Here is a 25,784-nt window from a genome sequence, read left to right on the forward strand (position 1 = left end):
TTACCTCAAAATTTCTCTAATGTCAAATGAATTTTCGTGAAAATCCTCCACCACTTCTTTAATTTTCAGAGGGATTTTTCATTGTCATTCATCATAGTTTGCACAAAATTGTTTCTACAAATAAATTCTTCCTAGGAATCCCCTATTTGGGACAATTAAAACTCAACCAGAATTTGAATCAACCTGTAGTGAAACAAACTTCTATCAAGGTTTTTGAAACCTCTTTGGTAGAACTTTGACATTTTAATGAGACTTTGAAACAAATAGTAGGGGATATTTAGCTAGTAACCTGGAAAGACCATAAGAAATTGAAAGTGATAGTAAGAAACAAAACCATAATGACCTTCACATGTAATATAGTGTGTAATATAGTGCCGAATAATAAGGACCGAGTCTCACCATTTACTTTTTAGAAGGTTAACGGGCATACCTTTAATTTCATGACTAAAAACCTTTAAATCATAAGCATTTATTGAAATTTACAAGCTATGGAGCAAACTGTCACTACTTCCGGTTAAATTTCAGAGTTCCAGAATGTAATTTCATAGAATAGTTGAGATAGGATGTTAAAGAAAACCTGGAAATTTTGAAAGAGCGGAAGAGAAAAGAAATAAATTATTTCTGATTAAATTTCAAAGTTCGTGATGTTTAATTCGCATGGCAGGTATTGAATTCCAAATAAATGTGACGGGTAACCATTTTTCAAAAACTAAGGCGTATTCAGGAGGTGAAAGTCCATGAAATATTGCATTCAAAACCTATAAAGAAATGTGACTAACGGCCTAATTTCGCAAAAAGAAATAAAAATAATAATAATAACAAGCGCTTTAATAAAAAAAATGATTATTTTATTTGCGGTCGAGATGGTCACAAGTCAATAGATTGGAGGTCATAAAGTATTTCCAAAATGCTTTATGGATTTATTTATTCTGGCTCTTACTTAAGGCTGATTCAGGTTAGAGCCGATGTCAAGAATTAGAGGTCAGGATGATGGGATGTTTTTTTCACAAAACAAGATTTTTAGGACCAACTCCCGACTATGATAGGTCGGAGTTATCGAGCAGTCGAGAGGTCAAGAGTCTTTCTTCATCATTTTGAGAATTAAAAACATCTAACCTCACGACTTTTAAAAAAATTTGAAGTATTTTTTATTACTTTTTTCAATTTTTTGAGTTATTATTTTGGTGTCGCAGCTAATTAGTGGGTTGTCTGTGGTTGATGGGGGCCATCCATTCCTCAGCAAGCATATCGAACAAGTATCACATATTGAAGATCAAAGTAGCAATATGTATTTCATAAAATGAGTTACAAGATATTACAACAATTCTCCCTCCTCACTTTACAAACCACATGGATGGAACTTGGAACCTCCAACTAGCAACTAACACTAACAACAATACTAACTAGTTACTTACAATTGACAATTGATAACTAACAACCCTTTTTGTTAAGGGTGCACTCCTATTTATACAAAAATTGAAGATAACTATACAATAAATATATATCCTTAGATCTCTCCTAAATCCACATTCATCTCTTGTGGTTACAACCAATCTCTTAAAAATGTAAAATACAAATCCTCTCAAAATCCTCTCATCCATGATTCTTCTCCTTTGGATGTGTATAGTTAATGATCCACATATTCCACAATTATTCCACAAATCTTCATGAGTTGGAATTTCAAATTCGAATTTGTGGTTGGGTGGCCAAGTAGGACCCTTCTAGAATATCCATGTAGGCCTACAATATCACAAAACTCATAACACTTTTAGATATATATGAAAATATGTTAGTTTCCTAACATTTAATCAGAAATTCACTTATAATACTTCAAATCAATGACTTGGAAAATAATAATGATAAACCCATGTAATGATGAAAATTGTTACTAAATGTAAAGGGTAAAGTGATGGAAATGAAAGTGAAAGTAGATGACATTTTGGAGACCCAACAAGATTGAAATTGAAAATGTGCCTTATGTTTTTGTTACAACCTAGGACTCAACCATTTTAGATACAAGAAAAGATGATGGTGCTGAAGAAGTAACATGAAAGTCAGATTGGTCAAAAGAATCTGATAGTTGTAGAGGTTAAAGGACCAAAGCAAGAAACACCATAACAAACAAAACCAATAGTCAAACAAGGCTCTCCTCCCAAGGATATTATTGTTATTGGTCCTTCAAAAGAAACTAGCCAACAAGATTTGTAGTCTAAAAAGGATATTGAACAAATTGAAGAAATGGAGATTAATAAAAAGGATGACCAAGAAACTGCTCATTTAACATTGATAGACAGTCCTAACAAAGAGAAGGATTCAGTTGACCAATAGACAAAAGATATTGAGCCTTCAATGTGGGAAGTATATCCCAAAATTTCCCTGGATCCCATTTCCATAAAAAAATCCTGTAAGTTCATTTATGTTTAAACTTTTTACTGAAATGGAACCAGTGTATGAAATTGTTCCATCCTTAACTAAATATTTTTTCAATAAGAAGACAAAATCAGTTGTAAGAAGAACTAAGAAGAGGAAATTTTGATACTTTTGAAATAGTTGGCAGGCCACAAGTGACATGAGAGAGATATTTGAAGAGTCCTCACAAGCTCTTGGAGTGTTTTATAATAATCAACACTATCATGTTAGTGAACTAGCAACAACATATCAAAATAAGCTACAAATAATCAAAGAGTTGGAGATGCAAATAGAAAAGAGAAAATCATTTAGTGAAGAAAATTGACAAATACATTTTGTAGCCCTTGTGGGAGGATTTTCTATTGAAAGGGCCAATTTAAAAAGTCAATTTAAATCTATTTGAATGAAATATAAATCGAACATTTACAACAGGTTGAGAAAATAAGAAAGGAACATGAAGATCAAAACTAGATGTTGAAAGAGGAAGTTGGAAGCAACATTGAAATCATGATTATAGCATTAAAAGAACAAATTAAAACTCTTCAATTTCAATTGAAATAGAGTCATGGTTCTAAACAAAGAAAAAATGTGTTCAAAAAACAAGCTTTGTAGGTGAACAAGATAGTCTAAAAAGATCAAGCTAAATTCTACAAACAAGACGATAAAAATTGTAGATTTTATCAAGAGATTTTGAATCTCGATGAAATAATTGAGTCTTTAATTGATTAGGATAGAACTATTAAAGAAATATTTACATCAATTCTTTAATGGGAAAAATAGTTACGACCTGTGCACATTCTTAAAACTTCCAAAACAATACAAAAGACTGATGGTTGCTTCATTGAACCAAAGTGAAGCAAAGGAAAAAGAGATCTAAGCATGGACTAAGAAGTCTATTGAACATTATATCAAGGTACGGGAAATTGGAACATATTTAATTGAAGAATTTGATCTACTGGGATCAAAACCATTCAGAGAAGAAGTATCTGCATCCCTAAGGAAACAACACAACAGAGGATGAAAAGGAAATAAGTGGAACCAGAATTTGGACTTAGAAAACCTTTCATAAATTTCTACAATTTCCTTTTGAGTAAATTAAGCTAATTCCTAAATTTTCTATCAAATATAGGAAAAAGAAAAGGTTTATCCGAAATTTGGTGTCAATGTGACAGATTAACATAGTTCACTCTCATCCAATTCAATTTCCTCGACTTACTCAGGTGTATGTAGATTGTGTAAGCTTTATCCAAGAAAATGCTCCACATCTGATAAATTTTGAGATAAGTACTTCGAAAACGAGGAGGAAGTTTGAAGAAACTTACTATTTTTCTAGAAAAATATCATTTTATAAGGATAACATTTTACTTTTAGCATTATTTTTTTATCAGAGAAAATCTTGAATATTTTCAAATTTTAGATGAACAAATAGACTTTATCTTATTTTTATTTTTAGTATTATAAGACCTCTTACATTGGTGTAAGGGTCGATTAATTGTAGAAACTCAAGACTTGCATTCTATAATCAATTTTTGAAGTGAAGCTTTTTTGAAGACCAAATTCAGAGTTGAATGTGCTTTTGAGTTATGAGACTAATATCTTGTCATCACTTTAATTTATTAATGGATGTATCTAGTAGTCATTTTCTAAATTTCTTTATGTTTACCGTTGATTGAATATTAGAATATTATGTTAATGTCTCTGAATATATGTTGTAGTGTATTTATGTTGTCAACTGTTTTTTGTTTATTTTTCTATTTAATGGCGAAATTTGATATTCAAATAATAGAATGTTGATCTTCTATCATTTTCGAGATAGGTTTCAATTCTAAGTTATTTATTATAGTAATTGTATGCAAATAAAAAGAAAAATTAATATATATATATATATATATATATATATAGAGAGAGAGAGAGAGAGAGAGAGAGAGAGAGATAGATATTCATTGGGCTTTTATCTTAAGAGTCCTCCAAAATAATCTTGTGTGGTTAGTTGTACCCAGATTCCAGTCAAATTCAAACATACATAATATTATATTTTAAATATTATGTTTGAATGAATCCCTTATCCCACCAACCTCACTGTTATCTGTCTCTCAAATCAAATCTAATTTTCATAAACAGCAATCTATATATTTTTTGTACATAATTGTAAATATAAATCTATGTCATATAGTTTCCCTAAAATTAGTTTAATTTTATCATTTATTTATTTTAGTTTAAATTTAGAATAGGCAATCAAAACTTGCTTCCAAAGAGTATATATCCATTTCAATGAAAATGGGTCTAATTGGGACCTTGATCAGGCCAATACTCACTCATTGCAGGGGGGATTCTTTCATCTGTCAACAATTTGGTTCTAAAAGGAGGGCCATAGATAATGTATAGCTGATAAATCATTTGAAATTATTTCTCCCACCACATAATTTGATATTAGTACCTCTTCCATTGTTATTCATCCTACTGAACAACAATATACCTCTTCAACAGTTACACATTTTCCCAAATCTTATGTAGGAGAATCTATTGAAATCTATTTTGTGATAGTTCACCGTCAATTGCAATTCTCAAGGGTTTACACTCATTCAAAAATTAAAGTTTTTGGTTTATCCCTTATTTTATTTATTATATCTAAAAGGAGAAGACCAAAACATGAAGTTGAAGCTATAATTTCCTCATCTTCAGAAACTAGTCCTCAATCTTCAACTGAGACAAGTCCAAGCGCTTCGTCAAAATTTTCCACCTATACAAATCCATTATTTCCATTAGAGGAGGTTGATTGGGAGTCTGATTTTGTAGCATCTCATGTAGTTACTCCTTTAACTATTCCTCCCATAGCTTCACCTATTCGATCTCATTCTCCTCACCCATTCCAAGCTTCATAACTCCTACTTTTTTCCAAGTTCTATATTAGTCACTCCTCAAATTATAGTTCCTCCTCCATAACCTCATTCATCACCTCCTTTAGGACCACCTCCTATAGGTCGTTCACCTCCACCTATGCCTATTCCAGGTTCACCTTCTACAATATCAACTATGGCAGGGAAACCCTGGCTATTAGCGGGTCCCATTACTATTGTTGGTGATCAACATGATCTTCCAAAACATTATGAAAGATGGATTCTTAATTATAATCCTAATGGACCCATTACTATTGAAGAGCATGTGAAGCAATTTATGTTATCTTTAAAGTTAGGAGATGTATAACATGAAGATCAAGTATGTAAGATTTTTCCTTTTACATTTGAAGGAAAAGCCACGACTTGGTACTTTACATTAGCTTATGGTTTTATTACTATTTGGGATATATTTAATTAAATTTATTAAAAAAATTGGTGAATATAACACTAAGGCATCCTTAATTGTAGAAATCTCAAATATTAGAATGAATTCTGGTGAAACAATTAAAGATTTTAATCAAATATTTCTTTCTATACTCAATAGGATTCCTATTGATTCAAGACCAAAAGATGATGTGTTAATTGAAATCTATACCACTGCGCTTCCTTATAATGCTGCTTCCACGGTCATAAGAGAATAAAAGGAAACATCAGCTCTAAATATAGAGGAGGATCTAAATGTTGAAACGCACATTCTCAAAATAGCATCAAAACGAGTCTCAGGTCAAGAGAAAACCAAAACAATCTCCATAGCAAAACATACCTACAACTAGTAAAATTGTTGATGATAAAAAAGAAAAGGAAACTCCAGATTTAGACTCTATTAAAAAAGTTATCAAGAAAATGTCCAATAAAATAACTATGCCAAGAATGTTCCTTTGGAAACACCTCCTATTAAAAAATCTTGCAGACCATTTAGGAGAAATCAACCACCTAATCCAAATCAAACCAATTTTGAGGAATTTAATATGATTATTATGCACAAAATGATTTTTATAAAGCACATAATGATAACCATTTTGAGAAAACATGTGATGTTTTAGTCAATATGTTTAATTTTTTTGTGGAAAGTGAAGAAGATGAACGATCAAACAAAGGAAATAAAGGGGAGGCAACTAGTAAAATGGTTAAAGTGTTATGGGATGTTTCAAAATGCGGGTTAATTGATAATGAATTAAATGAAGATGAAGAAGAAGTCAATGTTATTAAGACTAGAAGTAAAAATCAAAATCAATCTCCTAGTTGTGCTTCTACTTCAAGTGTTAATAATCCTCCCTCCCCCTTGTTGTGGTATTCAACAACCCCCCATTTGTTAATGATAATAGTTAGATGTTGCATTAACTAAATAGGGACCCTTTTAAAAAAAAAATTATCCAAAACAAAACAAAACAAAACAAAACTTAGCATTTAGTCATTTCTTTTATTTTTTAATGAAGCAAAGATAACAATCAAAACCTTTTTGGGAACTACTAAAGACTTACCTTTTCATATATAGCATGTCTAAAACCCACTAAAGGACCTTTCTAAAAAACCTCCAAAATCAAGCAAAGTGTTTAAAATAAGGGCTCCATGGTCTAAATTATCATAAAATCTGACAAAAACGAAAGTCCTTAAGATTTTTAGGCTTAAGTCTCGCATCGCATATCACGACCCATAAAGAACTCTCTCTTAAATACGATATAGCAAGATTTGCGAGTTGCGAAACCGCGATGGTGCTTTGACTTTTATTGCATCGCATTTCGGGTATTCAAGCAAACACTTTGCACTTGGCAAATGTTGCTTCAAGGCTTCTACTAGTTGAAAATTTCTCACCTAAAAAATTCTCATTTGAAATACTTTTTAGGCCATATGTAATCAATAATGTATGTAATTAGTGAGTATTTGACGATGATGATCAAATCAAATATTTTTTTACCTTAGAAGATACTTTTAAAGAATATGTTATTGATGAAGATCAACATGATGCACAGTTGCAATCAGACTTTCCTGATAAATTTGAATCATAAAATTTAATTCCTAAATCCATAGTCCATTTGGAAAATTTATATGATTTCTAGAACATATTTAAAGGTAGTACAAATTGCAAGTCTAACAGTTCTTCAATGCAGTTTGAAGTTGTTAATTTTGGAACAGAGAAACAACCTCAAAATGTTAATATGAGACTCAATTGTATTCCTATAGAACGATCTCGATTCATCAAATTATTAAAACACTACAAAGACATATTTTCATGGACTTATGATGATCTCAAATTTTATGACACCAAAATCATTAAACATGTAATCCCAATAGAACTAGATACAAAACCTTTTCAACAAAAACTCAGAAAAAATGCATTTAAGGCTTGAAGGTCAAATCAAAGGGGAATTAAACAAACTATTAAAGGCTAAAATAATATTTCATGTTATATATTCTCAATGGGTATCAAATTTCATCCCAGTCCAAAAGAAGAAAGGGGATATTGTAATTTGTATTGATTTTAGCGATCTAAACAAGTCCTTTGAAAATGATAATTACCCAGTTCCTCCTATGGAAAAATTTTTGCAATTTGTTGTAGGTTCGAAGATGTTTTCTTTACTTGATGGATTCTCAAGTTACAACCATATTTGAGTTTCTCTTAAAGATCAGATTAAAACTACTTTTCGAACCAAATGGGGAACATACGTCTATAAAAAAACGCCTTTCTGACTAGTCAATGTAGGAGCTATTTTCCAAGGAGCTATGGATATTGCTTTTAACAATCTAATTAAAATTTCATGGTATTGTATCTAGATGATATTACTATTTATTCGAAGAAAATATTACAACATGTCGAACATATGAAAATAATATTTGATAGATGTTGTAAATACAATATTTCTTTAAACCCAAAGAATGCGATATTTGTTGTCACTCAAGGTAAATTGTTGGGTTTCATAGCTTCCAAAATGAATATTATAAGTGATCCAAAAAGAGTTAAAGCAATCTTACAAATTACTCTTCCTCATAATAAGAAAACCATGCAATCCTTTCTAAAGAAGATTAACATTATCAGAATATTCGTACCTTGTTTTGTAGAAATAGTCAGACCTATGTAAGACATGATTAAAAAGGAATGTACTTTTAAATGGGGTGTAAATGAGAGAGATGCTTTTGAAAAATCAAAGAGGCTATTGTTGTTGCTCCAACATTAATTAGTCCCAATTTTGATAAAGAATTCTTGTAGTATACATTTGCATCTGACATCTCTTATGCGATAGTCCTTACTCAAAAGAATTCAGATGATATTGAAATTCTAATTTATTTTATGAGTTGTGGGTTTCAAGGCTCTAAATTGAATTATCCACGCATAGATATGCAAGCTTGTGCAGTCTATAAATCCGTCAAAAAATTTAGACTCTTTCTTTTAAAGTATCACATAAAAGTCATAGTTTTGCATCCTGCAATCCAAAGTATGTTGGTACAAAAAGATCTAGGAGAAAAGAGAGCCAATTGGATGAATGCACTGGAAGAATATGATCTTGAGATCAAACCATCTAAAGTCATTAGAGGGAAAGGCCTATGTAAATTGTCAACTAAATCATAAGGTTATCATTCAGACAGAGAATAAAGTTCACATTCAGAGGTAGGATGTTATAATGAATTTGAGGTAAGTTAATAGAAAATCCCTTATGTTCCCATTCCAACAAATACTTGGTATTCTGACATTAAGTATTTCTTAACTCATGGCAATGCCCCTAATCATTTATCAGGTAAGAAAAAAAGAGATTTACATTTAAAATTTTCCAACTATCAACTAATTGATGGTGTTCTTTTTAGAAAAAATTACGATGATGTTTTTTTGAGATGCTTAGAAAAATATGATGCGGAGAAGGTTTTAGTTGATTTACATGATGGTCATTGTTGGTGGAAATTTTGGAGGAGAAACCACTGCGCATAAAATATTATGAGCTAGATATTACTGGCCAACTCTTTTCAAATATTCCTATGCATATGCAAGGAAATGCAAGGCATGTCAAATTGTTGCTAGAAAAGAAAAAAGACTAGCTCTTCCTCTTCAACCTGTTGAGGTTGAGGGACCTTTTGAACAATGGGGATTGGACATTATTGGTGAGATTAACCCAAAATATTAAAAAATCCATAAATATATTCTCATGACCACTGACTATTTTACAAGGTGGATTGAATCAATCCCACTAAAAAAGGTCAATGATGAACATGTGATGTCTTTTCTCAAAAATCACATAATCACTAGGTTTGGTATCCCCGCATATTTTATATTTGACAATGCATCTTATTTATCTTCACTTAAAATGATTGAATTATGTCTGGACAAAGGAATTAAAATTGATTTTTTTCTAAATATTATCCACAAACTAATGGATTAGAAAAATCAACAAACCAAAATCTAATCCAAATTCTCAAGAAAATTGTCCAAAAACATCAAAGAAACTTACATAACCAGTTATCCAATGCTCTATGGGATGATAGAGTTACTCCAAAAGGAGCATTAGGTATTTCCTTGAATATGGAAAGTAAGTAATCTTACCTCCAAAAAAAAATATCCCATAAATATAGTTAACTCAATTAATGAATTGAAATTCAATAAGAGATATGTTTGTTAGATTATACACATTATAAAAATTAGAGGAGGAAAGACAAAAGGCTAAAGCTTAGTTTCACGAACATAAAGAAATCAATAAAATATGGTTTAATAAACATTTAGAACCTGACAAAGATTTTGTTGTGGGGGATTTAGTTCTTAAATGGGATAAAAGCCATCAAGAAAAGGGTAAACATTCTAAGTTTTAGCATGTTTAAATTGTTCCTTTTCAAATCTCTTCAAAACTCGGCCCTTCAACTTACATCTTGCAGACATTGGAAGGCCAGGTTGAAAATTTTCCCATAAATGGGTAGATTTTAAAGAGGTACTTTTCATAAGGAAGTCATTTCGTCCATATGTAAATAAGTTGTTTTACTAAAGGATGTGGGTGTCCTCAAATTTTTATTTTTCTTTTTCTTTTTCTTTCATGTTGATTGTGTACCAAGATTTCATTTTATTTTTTGTTGTATATTTATAACAATAGTTACATATTTAAAGAAGTATATTTTATCAGTTAACTATTTATTATTCAAATGGATTTAAAATCTAAGGACAAAGTATTCTTGGAATATGAGAGGTCTAGATATGCTTGTTATTACTTTTACTATTTATTCTGTTGACAGCTAATCCTCATGATTGGGTGAATTTATGTAAATAATTAAATTAGAAATGTGAACAGTCATCGGGAGATGAACTGAACAGTCACTCCCTGTTGTATATAACAAAGAGCTACCTGATGGAATAATACACGAATCAGCTTTTGCTTAATGGAGTTATTGCCTGGCCTGACATGGTATCAGAACCAGCTCCTTTTTTTAGCCTTTATGTCTTTGTAACTTCCTAGTCTGCTCCTCTGCTCTCAATACTTTTCTCTCCATATAATTCAGTGACTGAGTGCCTGTACGCCTGTCTGACATTGCCTGCGTTCTGTCTACCATATTCCTTTACCTGCGCTCTCTGTCCATAAAGGTTTCATAATTTTAGCGATGTCCTTCACTAACCACAGGTGCCTCCACGTAGGACACGACAATCTAGGTTTCCTTGAGACTATAGTCCAGAGGCTGCATCGGCCTCTGCATCTTGGTCTTCTAATTTTGTCTCGGATTTCTCTCTGCTGATAATATTGGCTACTAGTTTTTCTCCTTGTAAACATTGATACTGTCAATCATTTATTCCCTTGTTACCACCTGCTAGCTTAGTGTCATGTTGAAGGGGTATTTATGGTACAAATGCCTGCTCTGTATTCATTGTTACGGTTTTCTCACTCAGCTGCTCTTTTTCTGTTTCTGAATTCTCATGAAATGGTCACACTGTAGTCTGGCTGCGGTTCGAATCCTTGGACGAGTTATTTTTAGTACATTTATGAGCTAGTATTTTTGGAATGTAGAGGCAGCTTTTTGGTTTTGATGAGTGTTCCTGCATGGGCTTTCATACTTCAATTGATGGAGCTTGAAACCCAAAATCTTGCGCGTAAGGAAACTGTTGTTTTCTGAGAGTGCTTTTGAGGTTACTGAGTGGAGCGTTCCAGACATTGCGGAGTGCCAAACTTTGGTTTGAGTTGTACATGCATGCTTGCTCTGAGAAGTTAGTGATACATGTACCCCAACCAATACATTCCCCAAATGAAGCTTTCCGTTGCGCGTCAAGAGGGGTCCAGTGTGGAATCTGAGCGCCAGTATTAAAAAAAAAAAAAAGCGAGTTCGAGTGTGTATTGTCGCGACGAGCTTCAGGATTCATTCATGTCATTTCAAGCTAATGGTTATTGTTTGACTGCGATATTTTTTCTGTGGATAAACCCCACATTTGTTGGGCGTTCCTTTTGAATAGTGTTAAAATTTAAACTATGACCGTATACCACTTTATGTGCGTGTTAGTTTTTTTTTTCACATTGCCTTTTATATGATGGACATGGCATATAATGGATTAAAATGTTATACGCAGTGAAGATTTTTATGACAGTGGTAGCGTTCCTTTCAATGGTCAATGGTATATGAATGGCATAGCGGAATTCTATTCCTGCTCTAATTTTAGATGGTTTTGAATACACTTTCATATCAAAATCATTTTTTTTAGCAGCAAAAGTATTTTTTATATCAGCAGAAGTAATTTTTTTTTTACAGAATGCATTCAATCATATCCATGGTGGGAATAGTTCTCACTGGCAAAGGAGAACTATTCTGAATGGTCCCGGATGATAAAACACACCCTCATTTTCAATGAGTTGTGGAAAGGAGTGTGTGTCGAAGAAGGAGACAATGACCCAATACAACCTACCTCAGATAAAGAGCTCGTCATTTGGGAAAACAAGAACAGCAAAGCTTATGCATTAATCGCAGCATCTGTAAATGAAGAGGTGAGTTGCCATATTTCGTCATATTCAACTGCCTTTGAAGCCTTACAAAAGCTTAAAGAACTCTATGACTCACATTTTGCACTTGAAGTTGTCTAACTCATGATTAAACTCTTCACACTTGAACTACAAAATAATGATCCTCTTTCTCTTGCATCTGAAGTAAAGTCTATAATGCATGATATCAAATCCACTAAGGTTGAATTGGATATTCCTCTTATCGCTTTTCTCAAGGCACTTTATCCTACTTACTCCAATTATCTTGAGTCATTACAAGCAAATGGAAATCTCAAAGATATAACCTTTGACTCTCTGGTGAAAAAGTTTGCTGAAAGAGAGAAAGCTTTTGGAAAGAAGACAACCCCTGAATCTTCTGAAGAAGTTGTGTGCCTTGCTCATAAAGAAAAGCATCCTGCTCAAGATTCTACAAGAGGAAGACGTGGTCGAAGAGGAAGAGGAAGATATTACAGAGGCAGGGGGTGCAGACATTCTCAAGGAGAAAAGGCAAATTTGCACTATATTCGCTGCAAAAGAAATGGATCACATGATGCCTCTACATGCAAGCTACCATGGGACAAAATTGAGCAGAAAAGAAACCAACAGAAAGGTAAAACTGATGATACAGACAAAGGTAAAGCACTTGAATCCGCTCACTATGTTGTGGCACAATGTAACATTGGAGTAAATGAAGATTTATTTAAAGCTTCACTTGCTTCTTGGAAAAATGATTGGTTGCTTGATTCAGGAGAAACCTGCCACATGACTCATAGAAAAGATTTTGTTGAAAATTTCACTGACAATGTTGATGGAGCAATATACTTTGCAGATCAATCAAAAAACAAGCCATTAGGGCTTGGCACAATCAGGCTTAAACTACCCGATCTTCAAGACTTTCTTCTGGATCATGTTCTATATCTCCCACAGCTCAAGAGAAACTTGTTGTCCTTGGTCCACATCCACTAGCAAGGTCACTCCATTCATATGTTTGATGGCAAGATTGAGGTAAGAAAAGCATCTGACCACTCACTTGTCATGAGGGGAATAGAAGAAGAAAGGCTTCTCTAACTGCAAGGAACCTCTGCTCATGCACAACATTTCTCATACAATTCTCATCATGAAGAAGGTACACTTCCATCAAGTTTATTATGGCATGCTAGATTTGGACATTTGAACTATGACAGTCTCCGCTTATTGAAGAAAAATGGTGTTGCTAGTTTGCCTACAATTCCTAGGAAACTTAAGCAATGTGATGCTTGCATTCTAGGAAAGCATAGCAAACATTCTTTTCATGATTCACATTCAAGAGCACATAGAAAATTTGAACTCATTCATTCAGATTTATGTGGTCCAATGCCTGTTCCTTCTGCAAATGGAAATAAATATATCATGACATTTATTGATGACTACACCAGAATGTATTGGGTTTATTTATTGAAGAACAAATCTGATGCTTTTCAAACATTCAAGAATTTTTATAAATGGATTGAAAATGATGCACAATCTCATATTGGGTATATTCGCACTGATAATGGAAAAGAATACACATCAAATGAATTTGAAAACTATCTTCGCCAACATGGGATCAAACATCAAACAACTGTGCCTTATAATCCCCAACGTAATGGTGTAGCTAAAAGAATGAATAGGACAATCTTAAATATGGTATGATCCATGCTCTTCTTCAAAAATGTAAAGATAATGTTTTGGGCTGATGTTGTTCTATGTGCTGCATATATAAAGAATAGATGTCCATCTAATGCTATAAGAAACAATACTCCATATGAAATGTGGTATGGACATGTTCCTTCGGTAAAGCATCTCAGGGTCTTTGGTTCCACCTGTTATGCCTTGATACCAAAGGTACATAGAAACAAACTTGGTGCTAGAAGTCGTAGGTGTATCTTTCTAGGGTATTCAAACACCTCCAAAGCATACCACCTCTATGATGAAGTAAATAAGAAATTTGTTGTATCTAGAGATGTAATTTTCCTTGAATCATCCAAAACTGACAATGTTGTTGAGCGGCAACTTGATCGCTTGGATAGATTTGCAAAAGCAAAATCATTTCAAGAATTTGATAATCAGATTCCACATCTTGAAGGGGGGATTCCTATACTAGATCAACATGTGGAATCTTCTTCTGAAGAACACTCTCCCCCGCATGAAACTCCAACAACAGATTATGCTTTAAGTGATGTAATTGATAGAATTGGGAGACTCAATCTTGATTCAGTCCCAACTCAATCAACAGAGCAGCCTGGACCATCTCAGAAAGGTCCCCCAAAGTGGGTGACAAAGACACTTGAAAGTGTTCATCCTGATGAAGTTGGAAAGACAGGAACCAGCAATTCAAACCGGAAAAATGGAGGTGATGTAGATGACTCTAATTCACCTGTTGATATGGATGTTTCTTATGATTGTGAATTGAACTTGTCTATAGATTTTGAACCAACTTCCTTCAAAGAAGCTGCTTCTCATGATGAATGGAAAGAAGCAATGCAAAAGGAGTATGATTCCCTCATAAAGAATGGCACTTGGAAGCTGGTTGATCCTCCATTAGGAACCAAACCAATTGGCTGCAAGTGGGTCTACAAGAACAAGTATAAAGCTGATGGCTCATTTGACAAGCACAAAGCTAGGCTTGTGGCAAAAGGTTTTGCACAGAAGGAAGGGGTCGATTATGAGGAGACTTTTGCCCCCACAGCAAAATGGGCTACCATCCGGACACTCTTTGCACTAGCAGCTCAAAACGGTTGGAAAGTCCATCAAATGGATGTAAAAACTGCTTTCTTGAATGGAGATCTAAAAGAGAATGTTTTGATGTCCCAGCCTGAAGGATTTTCTGTGAAAGGACATGAACATAAAGTATGCAAACTTGTGAAGTCCTTGTATGGCCTCAAACAAGCACCGCGAGCCTGGTATGAAAAACTGACTGAGCATCTTCTGAAACTCAATTTCAAACATTTTGATCTTGATGATGCAACTTTATTTGTCAAGAAAGTTGGCAAAACAGTTGCATATCTTGTGGAATATGTAGATGATCTTTTGATGAGAGGGAACAATGAAAGCTACATTACATCCATAAAGAAGGAATTGGGGAAAAAATTGAAATCACTGATTTGGGCTATGTTCATTACTATCTTGGCATTGAAGTAACCCAACATCCAAAGTCCATATTTCTTTCTCAAAAGAAATACATTGGAGATCTGTTGAACAGGTTTGGCATGACAGAGTGCAATCCTCTTACTACTCCAATGGAACAAAACTTAAAGCTCACATCTATTGAAGGAAAAGAATTTGAGGATGCAACAAAGTATAGACAGCTTGTAGGAAGTCTCAACTACCTCACTACTACCAGACCAGACATTTCGTTTGTTGTTGGAATCCTCTCCAGGTTTATGCAAAAGCCTTGTGAGGGACATTGGTCTTCTGCAAAAAGAGTTCTAAGGTACTTGAAGGGAACTCAAGACTTTGGAATCAAGTATACACAAGTGGACAACTTCAACTTGATTGGATACTCTGATTCAGACTTCGATGGAGACAAAGAAACTGGGGTATCAACTTTAGGATATGCTATGAGTCTTGGATCAGGAGCTGTCTCCTGGAGATCACGCAAACAATCAGTTCCAGTAGATTCCACAACAGAAGCAAAATACGTGGCAACAGCTGAAGCAACAAAAGAAATTGTGTGGCTCAGGAAAATTCTTGAATATTTGTAGGTAAAACAAGTACAATCAACTCCACTCATGATTGACAATACCTCTGCAATCAAGTTGGCCAAGAACCCAAAGTTCCATGATCGAATGAAGCACATCAATACTAAATATCATCTGATTCAGCATCATGTTGAGGCCAAAACAATCCATCTCCGTCATTGTTCCACAAACGAGCAAATCGCAGACATCTTCACCAAAGCGCTTGGAAGAGAAAAGCTTGAACGATTCAGAACAATGCTTGGAATCACCAAAATCCCTTCAGATTAAGGGGGGAATGTTGACACCTAATCCTCATGATTGGGTGAATTTATGTAAATAATTAAATTAGAAATGTGAACAGTCATCGGGAGATGAACTAAACAGTCAGTTCCTGTTGTATATAACAAAGACCTACCTGATGGAACAATACACGAATCAGTTTTTGCTTAATGGAGTTACTGCCTAGCCTAACATATTCAAACTCTTGATAATAGGAAAATGCTTAGTTGATTAGTTTATGTTATAAGAGTTCCATCACTATCATTTTTAAGATAAAATGAATACTATCAAGTAATGAATAATAAAATGCAGAGTTTGATTTATTAATACATTAGAGATTTTGCTTAAAATTAAAACAACTCTTATATCACCCTTCTCTCTTAAGTTTTGATACTAAAATTTTCTCAAAAAGGAAAACATGTTATAAGGATATATGTTGATCAAAGAGTTAGAAAGACATTTCTAAAAAATGAAATGTCAGAAATAGTAGAAAAATCACTGGAGTACTAAAGAAACTTGCTGGCAGCGGGTAAATTCTCCTATGATATCAAGGTAATATTCACCAAGGTACTGAGAAAGCTTATTGGTAGTGAAGCTATGTGAGGATTAAGAGAGATTATTAAAATGAAAAGCAAAATACTTTGATAGTATTAAAATCTTAAACTTAGTATAAAAAGTTCAAAATTGATTGGATATAAATTTTTAAGGTTTAAAGAATCTCATCTATTTAACTCTTATTACATAAAATTTTCATTCTTTGTCATAAATACTTCTATTTTAATGTTTAATCTCCATCCAATATATTAAGAATTTCTTGGATTAATCATAATTTGGAAGAAATTTATGAAAACTTTGCTTTTATTTGGATTTTGAATTAACCCTAACATAGATAACTGCTTCTACCAATGTGTTGCCATTTATTGTTAAGACTACAACAACCTCATCTTTTCATTATTTTGTTTGTATAAAATAAAGAAAAAGAAGCCCTATCAATTTTTTATTTTTATTTTTTGTAAATAAATCCTTTTACAAAGAAAGAAAACTCAAAAATTCAAAAAATTAATAAAAAAAATACTTCAAAAAATTTTGAAAGTCAGGAGGGATGAAGAAAGATTGTCAATCTCCCGACCAGGGGTTAAATTTGACGGGTGACCCTACCCGTCAAGGAATTTTTTTATGACGTTTTTATTTTTAAACTGCCCATCATATGACTTTTAAAATTTATTTGTACAAGTTTCCATAATTGTTTTTGTATATCAACACAATCAACATATGCATATGGAATTGCTACAAATCTTAATTCATGCTTGTAAACAAGCCCTTCCTTATCACAAATTTTTAAAAAACCAAATTTAGAGGCATCTATAAATTTAGATAAATAACATGTGCGTATACGGGGGTAATCGGTACATGATTCTACTGCTTTCTACTCAAGGTTATAATCTTTAAAAATCACTATATATTATCATAAGAATATACCAGTCGAAGGTTGTGGATTAGTCCTGGAAGTTTTGGGAAGACAATTATATTGGATAAATTATCCAACATCATGTACATGTCATATTATCAAAATGAAGTGGACAGAATGAAAAGATAAATTCATTGTTTCTGAGTTTACTTTACCAATCACAGCCAACGGCTAAGTGAATAACAATCAAAGGCTCTGGATCAGTGCTGAAAGTTTTGGGCCGATAATTATACGGGATAGGTTATCAAACATCATATACATATCATATTATCCAAATGAGGTGAATAGAATACAAAAGATAATTTCTTGGTTTCTGAATTTACTTTACAGGTCACAGCCAATCGGCCTGAAGAACTTACTGTAGAAAATATCACTCCTTGAGATATAGGAAACAGCCATTCAATAATAATTGATAATGAGGAAGTGTTTCAATAGATAACTCTTCTTTGCATTGATAAAGGGTTTCTAATAAGAATTTGAGTTAAAAACACAGGAATGAAGAATAAATACCTGGATTTTTTGCTTTGCTGTTACCTAAGAGGCCCGAGAACTGTACTTGTTTACTCATGTATTTAGATGAACCCAGGCGAGTTTTCGTCCGTGCAGAACATGTTGTAATGTTGTTGCACCATGATCCCCCCTGAATCCAAATAAAACATCATGCTCATATAATGTTACCTCCTTTTTTACCCTTTCGAATAAAGCAAAATTACTGGCTATAAATAAACAGAAACATGATCAAATGCAGGGCATGCATATTAGTCACTGATGTAAAATCTTGCCTCAAAGTGAACAAGCCAGTTATTTACTCCAGATCCAAATCCCTTGCTCAAATGGTAGCCTGGTGGGCTTCCATCTAAACAAACTGCATGAAAAATATGGAACTTGAATAAGTTTATATATCTCATTTATAAGAAGATGCTCAGAAATTATGTTAAAAAAAACAGTTACAAACTTACAAGCTAAACCCATTTCTTTTACGATTCCATTGATTCACAATCACTGCGACATTCACAGATTGAAAATGTAGACACTAGTTCTATCAATCCCTAACTCAAATACACAAAAATTTTGAACATTGCAACAACAAAAGGAAAATTAAGGACATGCAAGTGCCTAGGAAAAGAAAATCTAATCTCATTTGCTCTTTTGTCTGAACTTTGAGGGGATTAAACTACAAATGTTTGGGTATAAGAAATTCAAACTAAGTTATAAATGAAGAATATAGTTTAGTAGAGTGAGGCGTGTCTGCTTGACGATGGATAATTGTAAGATGCAAGAATCCTGCCATGTTGTGAAGAGATAGTGGTTACTGTGAGCCCTACTCTATATACTATCGAGTAATTGCTAATGAAAAAAGTGTACTGTCCCATGAAGAATGCATATAAAATCAATTTGCACATTAACAGCTCTGGACTAACCTATACCTTAAGGCTTGCATGAACTTGTACGAGTGCTTAACCTGTCAAGAGGGGGCACTTCATGGCAACGAGGTTAGTTCATGGCAAAGATAAGGGATGTGAGAGTACGCTCAAGCAAACGAAGGTCAAAATCATAGGGCTAATAGACTCAAGAATGCTTTAAGAAAAACATACTGGTTCCTTGCTTCTGTCAGATAAACAAAACATCGAATCGACCGGGAACTATCACTATGTAAACACTTATACAATTCAGAAACTATCAGTATGCAAACACTTGAAAAATCCTGATTAGAAGCTCAGTCTCTTCATATGATGTTTGGGGATTTGCTATCAAACGCAAAGCTTATCCACTAAAATGCAAAACAGAGTGCCTTTAAAAGGTTTCAACAACTCTTAACTTAACTGGAAAGAATAAGCAAAAACTCACATATATGATTACAGACAATGAGGGCATCAAGTAGTGAAGAATGAGATTAAACGATGTCTGATATCATCAGCTCCAATATGTCGATTCCTTTGAGGCCTAGTCTCATGATCATATAAGTGTCAGGGCAGGTACAGACATACAACATTGGCCATCAATGGCCTCCACAGATGCCTAAAGTCCACTACAATGTACTGCTGCTCAACTATATACAATGTTAGCCAAAGGAAGCAAACCTTTTAGGCTGTTTCTGATTTCTTTTACGCTTGTTCATGCTGTTTGAATTAGAGAGTAGAGTCTGTCATTTCTTCAGATACACAACCACGGATTAAGAAGTTTTTGTTATAACCTTTTTGGATCTTTTTGAAGAAGGTGAGTGGAGATCGCAACTGTACAGATCATAATGATTGAAATTCATCTGTAACCGCTAGGAACTTTCAATGCCACATTAAAATTGTAGGTACTTATGCCACCATAAAATTGTCTGTACTCAATAGCATGAAGTTACTTTTGAACACTGAACTTTGCCAACCAGAATAAAAATTAGACTATTGCAGAGCCCTTTTAATGATGCTTGAACCCAAAAAAAATTGACACTTTCAATTTCAAAATGTGTGCCTCTTACAAAAATTTTCTAAGCTCGGAAATTTACTGAACCACTTTTCATGAAACCAAAACAAACACTGGCAGTGAAACAGGGGCTTAAATTTAAAGTAAAAATATATACCCATAAACAAGAGAAAATGGTACTTACCAGCTCCTTTGGCCGCGGCATCTTCCACCAAAGTCAGATCCACCAAAAATGCATTCGTTGACACAACCATCAGAACCAGTACTCCCATAGCAAACCAACAGTCGGCGAAATCTGACATGTTTTTGTCCACCATTTTGCCAATCTAAACAGAACCCAAGTTAGGACCAACAACAATCGTAGCCAAGCCCAGTTGGCATAAAGCCAAGAGGATACTTCTGGACGAAACCCAAATGGGAAAAATCCCCAAAGAAGCAGCAGTTATGACACCAAATCTATCACAGAGCGAAACTAGCAACTTAAAGCGCGAAACCGAATTCAGAACATGAATCACTTTAAGTTTTAACTTACGGGTGCCAGGTGGATTGGTTAAATATATATATATATATAAATTTATAAAAAAAAAAAATTTAAAACTTTTAATTTTTAAACCTGCCCGTCATATTGACGTTTTTAAAAATTAATGGCACGTTGCACATGACGTGGATATTTGAAATTAAAACGTATTTTACGGGTAAAAACGCTAAAAACGGGTATACGGGCGTCAAATTTAACCCCTGCACAGAGCGAAACTAGCAACTTAAAGCGCGAAACCGAATTCAGAACATGAATCACTTTAAGTTTTAACTTACGGGTGCCAGGTGGATTGGTTAAATATATATATATATATAAATTTATAAAAAAAAAAATTTTAAAACTTTTAATTTTTAAACCTGCCCGTCATATTGACGTTTTTAAAAATTAATGGCACGTTGCACATGACGTGGATATTTGAAATTAAAACGTATTTTACGGGTAAAAACGCTAAAAACGGGTATACGGGCGTCAAATTTAACCCCTGCTCCCGACTACTTGATAACTCTGACCTACCGTAGTCAGGAGTCGGTCCTAAAAATATTATTTTGTAAAAAATCCTTCCATGTTCCCGACATCCAACTTCCTGACCTCTCGAGCAACCCGACTCTTGACTTCAGCTCTACCCTGACTCAGCCTTAAGTCAGAGTCAAAATTAATAAATCCATAAAAGTATTTTGGAAATACTTTTTGACCTTCGACCTGTCGACTTGTGACCATCTCAACTGCAAATAAAATAATCATTTTTTTTTATTAAAGTTTCTATTATTATTATTAATTTTATCTATTTATTGTAAATTAGGTCATTAGTCACATTTCTTTATAGGTTTTGAATGTAAGATTTCCTGGACTCTAATGTCCCGACTGTGCCTCGTTCTTTGAAAAAAAGTTAAAAGTCTTGTTGCATTTATTTGGAATTCAATACCTTTCATGAGAATTAAACATCTCGAACTCTGAAATTTAATCAGAAATTATCTAAGTTTTTCCTCTTTCTCTCTTTCAAAATTTCCAGTTTTTCATTAAAAATTTGTCTCAACTATTATGTGAAATCAAAATATGAAACTCTGAAATTCAACTGGAAGTAGTAACAGTTCGCTCCATAGCCTATAAATTCCAGTAAATGCTTATGATTTAAAGGTTTTAATTTAGTCATTAAATTAAAGGTTTTTCCATAGAAAATATTAATTATTCATTTGATTTGACATGCAGGTCACAAAATGGGAAAGAAAATAAAATATTTCACTTCAAGGCAGCAATCCAACAAATTAAGGAAAAGCTTAAAGAGGTGGAAAATCCAAAACCAAAGGACTGTAATATGAATCCGCCCTTGATCTCTAACACTCCTTTCAAGACGCAAAACACGTGTACGATAAAACATGGGAAGAAATTTACAATTTCTTTGAGGATAGAAAATGGTTAAAGTCGGAGAATTCTAGCAAGGAGAAAAATGCACAATTTCAGAAAACTGGAAGAACAAAATTGTACAAGGTTGATTCTATGGTTAAAATTTTTCGATATTATGAAATGATAGCATGGATTTTAGCACATGTTCACATTCCTATATGCTTAGTTGTATATTCTATTAAAAATGTGATAGCATCTGGGAAGCTAGAGATCCTTTCAACAATTTACAAGCTTAGTTCCCTCAAGATCTCCTTTACCACTCAGTTTCTAGATAATTTCAACAATACAATTTGGAAACGAGGTGAAAAGGATTATAATAAAGTTATTGAGGATTGGGTGCAAGACTAAAAAGAGGGATACAAACTCAAATAATCTAAAGATTACCCTGTTGTCATTTTTAAAAGACCTTTTAGGTTTATCATCAAAATGTTGACGAGATTGTATGGAGAAAAGGACCTTGAACATTGCAAAATTCAATGGATGTATTTAATTCCAAGTATTCACCATGGCTCAAAATGTTTTTATTTGGCTTACTTTCTTTCCCAAAATTTGACAGATGCCGTAAAATCATAGTTTTATCCTCTCCAAGTTATGAACACATGTTTTGTATGTTTTCTTATTGTATGGATATTTTGATTGCATCTATTCCTCTTCCTCTTACGAAATGGAATTATTTCATTGACCAACAATGAACCATTCAGAATTATGCTTCAGTTCTATGGGAAAGTAATTACAATTTTAATTTTTATGAAATTTTCCATTACGTAATGATCCCTTTACATGGGGTCAATTTTGGGAATACTCCTCCAAGGATTAGCCAAGATAAGAAAGAGGCATTGGATCAAATAAGATACTAGTTTGTTGAAGTTTTTTTTCCTACACCAGAATATATGGGAGTGAGGTAGGTCCTCATGTATTATTGAGGTATATTCTAGAGAGAGTTTCTCTTGAAGAGGTAGAAAATCAAACTGCATTGAATGGTTAAGCATGAAAGTTGAGTAAACTTCAGAAGAAAATATGGCCAATTTTGAAGGATAGAGGACATGCATTCAAGGAATTTGAAGAACTCTAGAGTATTTTGTTTTACTGACTACCCCATTATGATTATGACCCTAATGGAATAATAAATGATCATTAGAAGGCTATAAGTTATATTAAAACTTTCACACATCAAAATTTTCCTTTTGATGATGGTTTTATAAACATTTATGACTTTGATCAAGTGGTTGAAAAAGCGAAACTAATGAGTAATGAAGATAGGGAAAAACTTCAGGAGTTTAGGGAAAATAATTATGAAGATTATCTTAAACAGAGAAATATTCATTCCTCTATCTCTATTCAAGATTTAAAATATCTTGAATATTTTAAATATAAATTCAATCAAATTCTTTCATAACCAACCTCTTCTTCTAAGAAATCTCAAGAGATTCAAATTGAAAATGTGCCTAATGTTTTTTTCACATCCTAGGAATCAACCAATTTAGATACAAGCAAATATGGTGGTGCTAAAGAAGTGGAACAAGAAATTCAGATTGGTGAAAAGAATATGATAGTTGCAAAGGTTAAAGAACTAGAGTAAGATATAACAAAATAAGTAGAACCAACAGTCAAACAAGGCTCTCCACCCAAGGATATTATTTTTATTGATCCTCCAAATGAAACTAATCATCCATATTTGTAATCTAAAACGGATGATGGACAAATTGAAGAAATGGAGATTGATAAAAAGGATGAGAAAGAAATTGCTCATTCAACATTGATAGGCAGTCCTAACAAAGAGAAGTAGTCAGTTGAATAACAAACAAAAGCTACTGAGATTTTAGTGTTAGAAGTATCTCCCAAAACATCCATGACTCCCATTTCAAAAAAAATCCTCTAAGTTCATTTATGTTTAAACTTGTTACTGAAATGGAACCAGTGTCTAAATTGTTCCATCCTTCACTGAATATTTTTTCAATACACAAACAAAATCAGTTGTAAGAAGAACTAAGAAGAGGAAATTTCATACTTTTGAAACAATTTCTGAACATAGTTAGTAGGACATAAGTGACGTGAGGGAGAAAGTTGAAGATTCATCACAAGCTCTTGTAGCCTTTGTTAATAATCATCAGTATCATGCCAGTGAACTAGTAGCAACATATCAAAGTAAGATGCAATGAATCAAAGAGTTGGAGATGCAAATAGAAAAGAGAAAAACATTCAATGAAGAAAATTGGCAAACCCATTTTGCAGCCCTTGTGGGAGGATTTACTATTGAAAGGGACAATTTAAAAAGTCAATTTGAAATCTAGTTGAATGAATTAGAAATCAAACATTCCCAACGGATTGAGAAAAATAGAAAGGCACATGAAGATCAAAACCATATGTTGAAAGATGAAGTTGAAAGAAATATTGAAATCATGAATGAAACATTAAAAGAACAAATTGAAACTCTTCAGTTTCATTTGAAACAGATTCATGGTGCTGAAAAAAGTATAAATGTGTTCAAAGAACAAGCTTTGTAGGTCAATCAGATAGTCTGGAATGATCAAGCTACAATCTACAAACGAATGGATAAAATTTGAATATTTTATCAAGATATTTTGAATCTCAATGAAATAATTGAGTCTTTAATTAAGGAGGATAGAAATATTAAAGAAATATTTACATTAATTCTTGAATGGGAAAAACATTTACAGCTTGTGTACATTCCTAAAACTTCCAAAAAGGATACAAGTTTGATGTTTTTTTTGTTAAACCAAAGAGAAGCAGACGCAAAAGAGATCTAAGCATTGACTAAGAATTTTATTGAACATTGTATCAGGGTATGGGAATCTGGAACAAATTTTATTGAAGAATTTGATCTACGAAGACCAAAATCATTAAGAGAAGCAGTATCGAGGTCCCTGAGCCAACAACAAATAAAAGACAACACAACAGAGGATGAAAAGGTAATAAGTGGAACCGCAATCCAGACTCAGCAAACCTTTCAAAAATTTCTACAATTTCCTTTTGAAAAAATAAATCTAATTTCTCAATCTGATATCAAATATATGAAAAATAAAAGGTTTATCCTGAATTTGGTGTCAATGTGCTAGGCCAACATAGTTCACATTCATCCTATTCATTTTTTTTGCAATTACTCAGGTGTATGAAGATTGGGTAAGATTTATCCAAGCAAATGCTCTCCATCCGATCAATATTGAAAATAACGACTCTGAAGATGAGGAGGAAGTTTGAAACAACTTACTATTTTTCTTTGAAAATATCCTTTTATAAGGATAACATTTTATTTTTAGCATTATCTTTTGATCGGAGAAAAACTTGAATATTTTCTAATTTTAGATGAACAAATAGACTTTATCCTATTTTTATTTTTAGTATTTATACGACCTCTTACGTTGGTGTAAGGGTCGATGAATTGTAGAAATTCAAGACTTGCATTCTATAATCAATTTTTGAAGTGAAGCTTTTTTGAAGACCTAATTCAAAATTTTGAAGACCTAATTCAAATTTGAAGGTGTTTTTGAGCTATGAGATTGATATCCTATCATAACTTTAATTTCTTAATGGATGTATTTGGTACTCATTTTCTAACTTTCTTTATGTTTACCTCTGATTGAATATTAGAATATTCTATTAATGTTTCTTAATATATGTTGCAGTGTATTTTTGTTGTCAATGAAAATTATGAACTGTTTTCTATTTATTTTTCTATTTGATGGTGAAATTCGATATTCAAATATTATAACGTTGATCTACTCTTGTTTT

At 33.0% G+C, this 25,784-nt stretch overlaps 1 protein-coding gene across 1 annotated transcript; it reads right to left on the reverse strand.

Moving 5' to 3' along the window:
- Positions 1-1,570: 1,570 nt before the first annotated feature.
- On the reverse strand, positions 1,571-20,605 carry LOC149192293 (pectin acetylesterase 7-like). Its single transcript, XM_089406360.1, has 4 exons — positions 20,280-20,605; positions 18,463-18,545; positions 18,191-18,320; positions 1,571-1,740 (listed from the first exon to the last, which is right to left on the reverse strand). The coding sequence occupies exons 1-4, from the start codon at positions 20,410-20,412 to the stop codon at positions 1,628-1,630; spliced, it is 459 nt and encodes a 152-aa protein (XP_089262486.1). The 5' UTR covers positions 20,413-20,605; the 3' UTR covers positions 1,571-1,627.
- Positions 20,606-25,784: the final 5,179 nt, after the last annotated feature.

Source organism: Pinus tabuliformis, chromosome 2_2, assembly GCF_031772625.1.
Source record: "Pinus tabuliformis cultivar Carrire ecotype Pingquan chromosome 2_2, CPIR1, whole genome shotgun sequence".
Classification (NCBI taxonomy): domain Eukaryota; kingdom Viridiplantae; phylum Streptophyta; class Pinopsida; order Pinales; family Pinaceae; genus Pinus; species Pinus tabuliformis.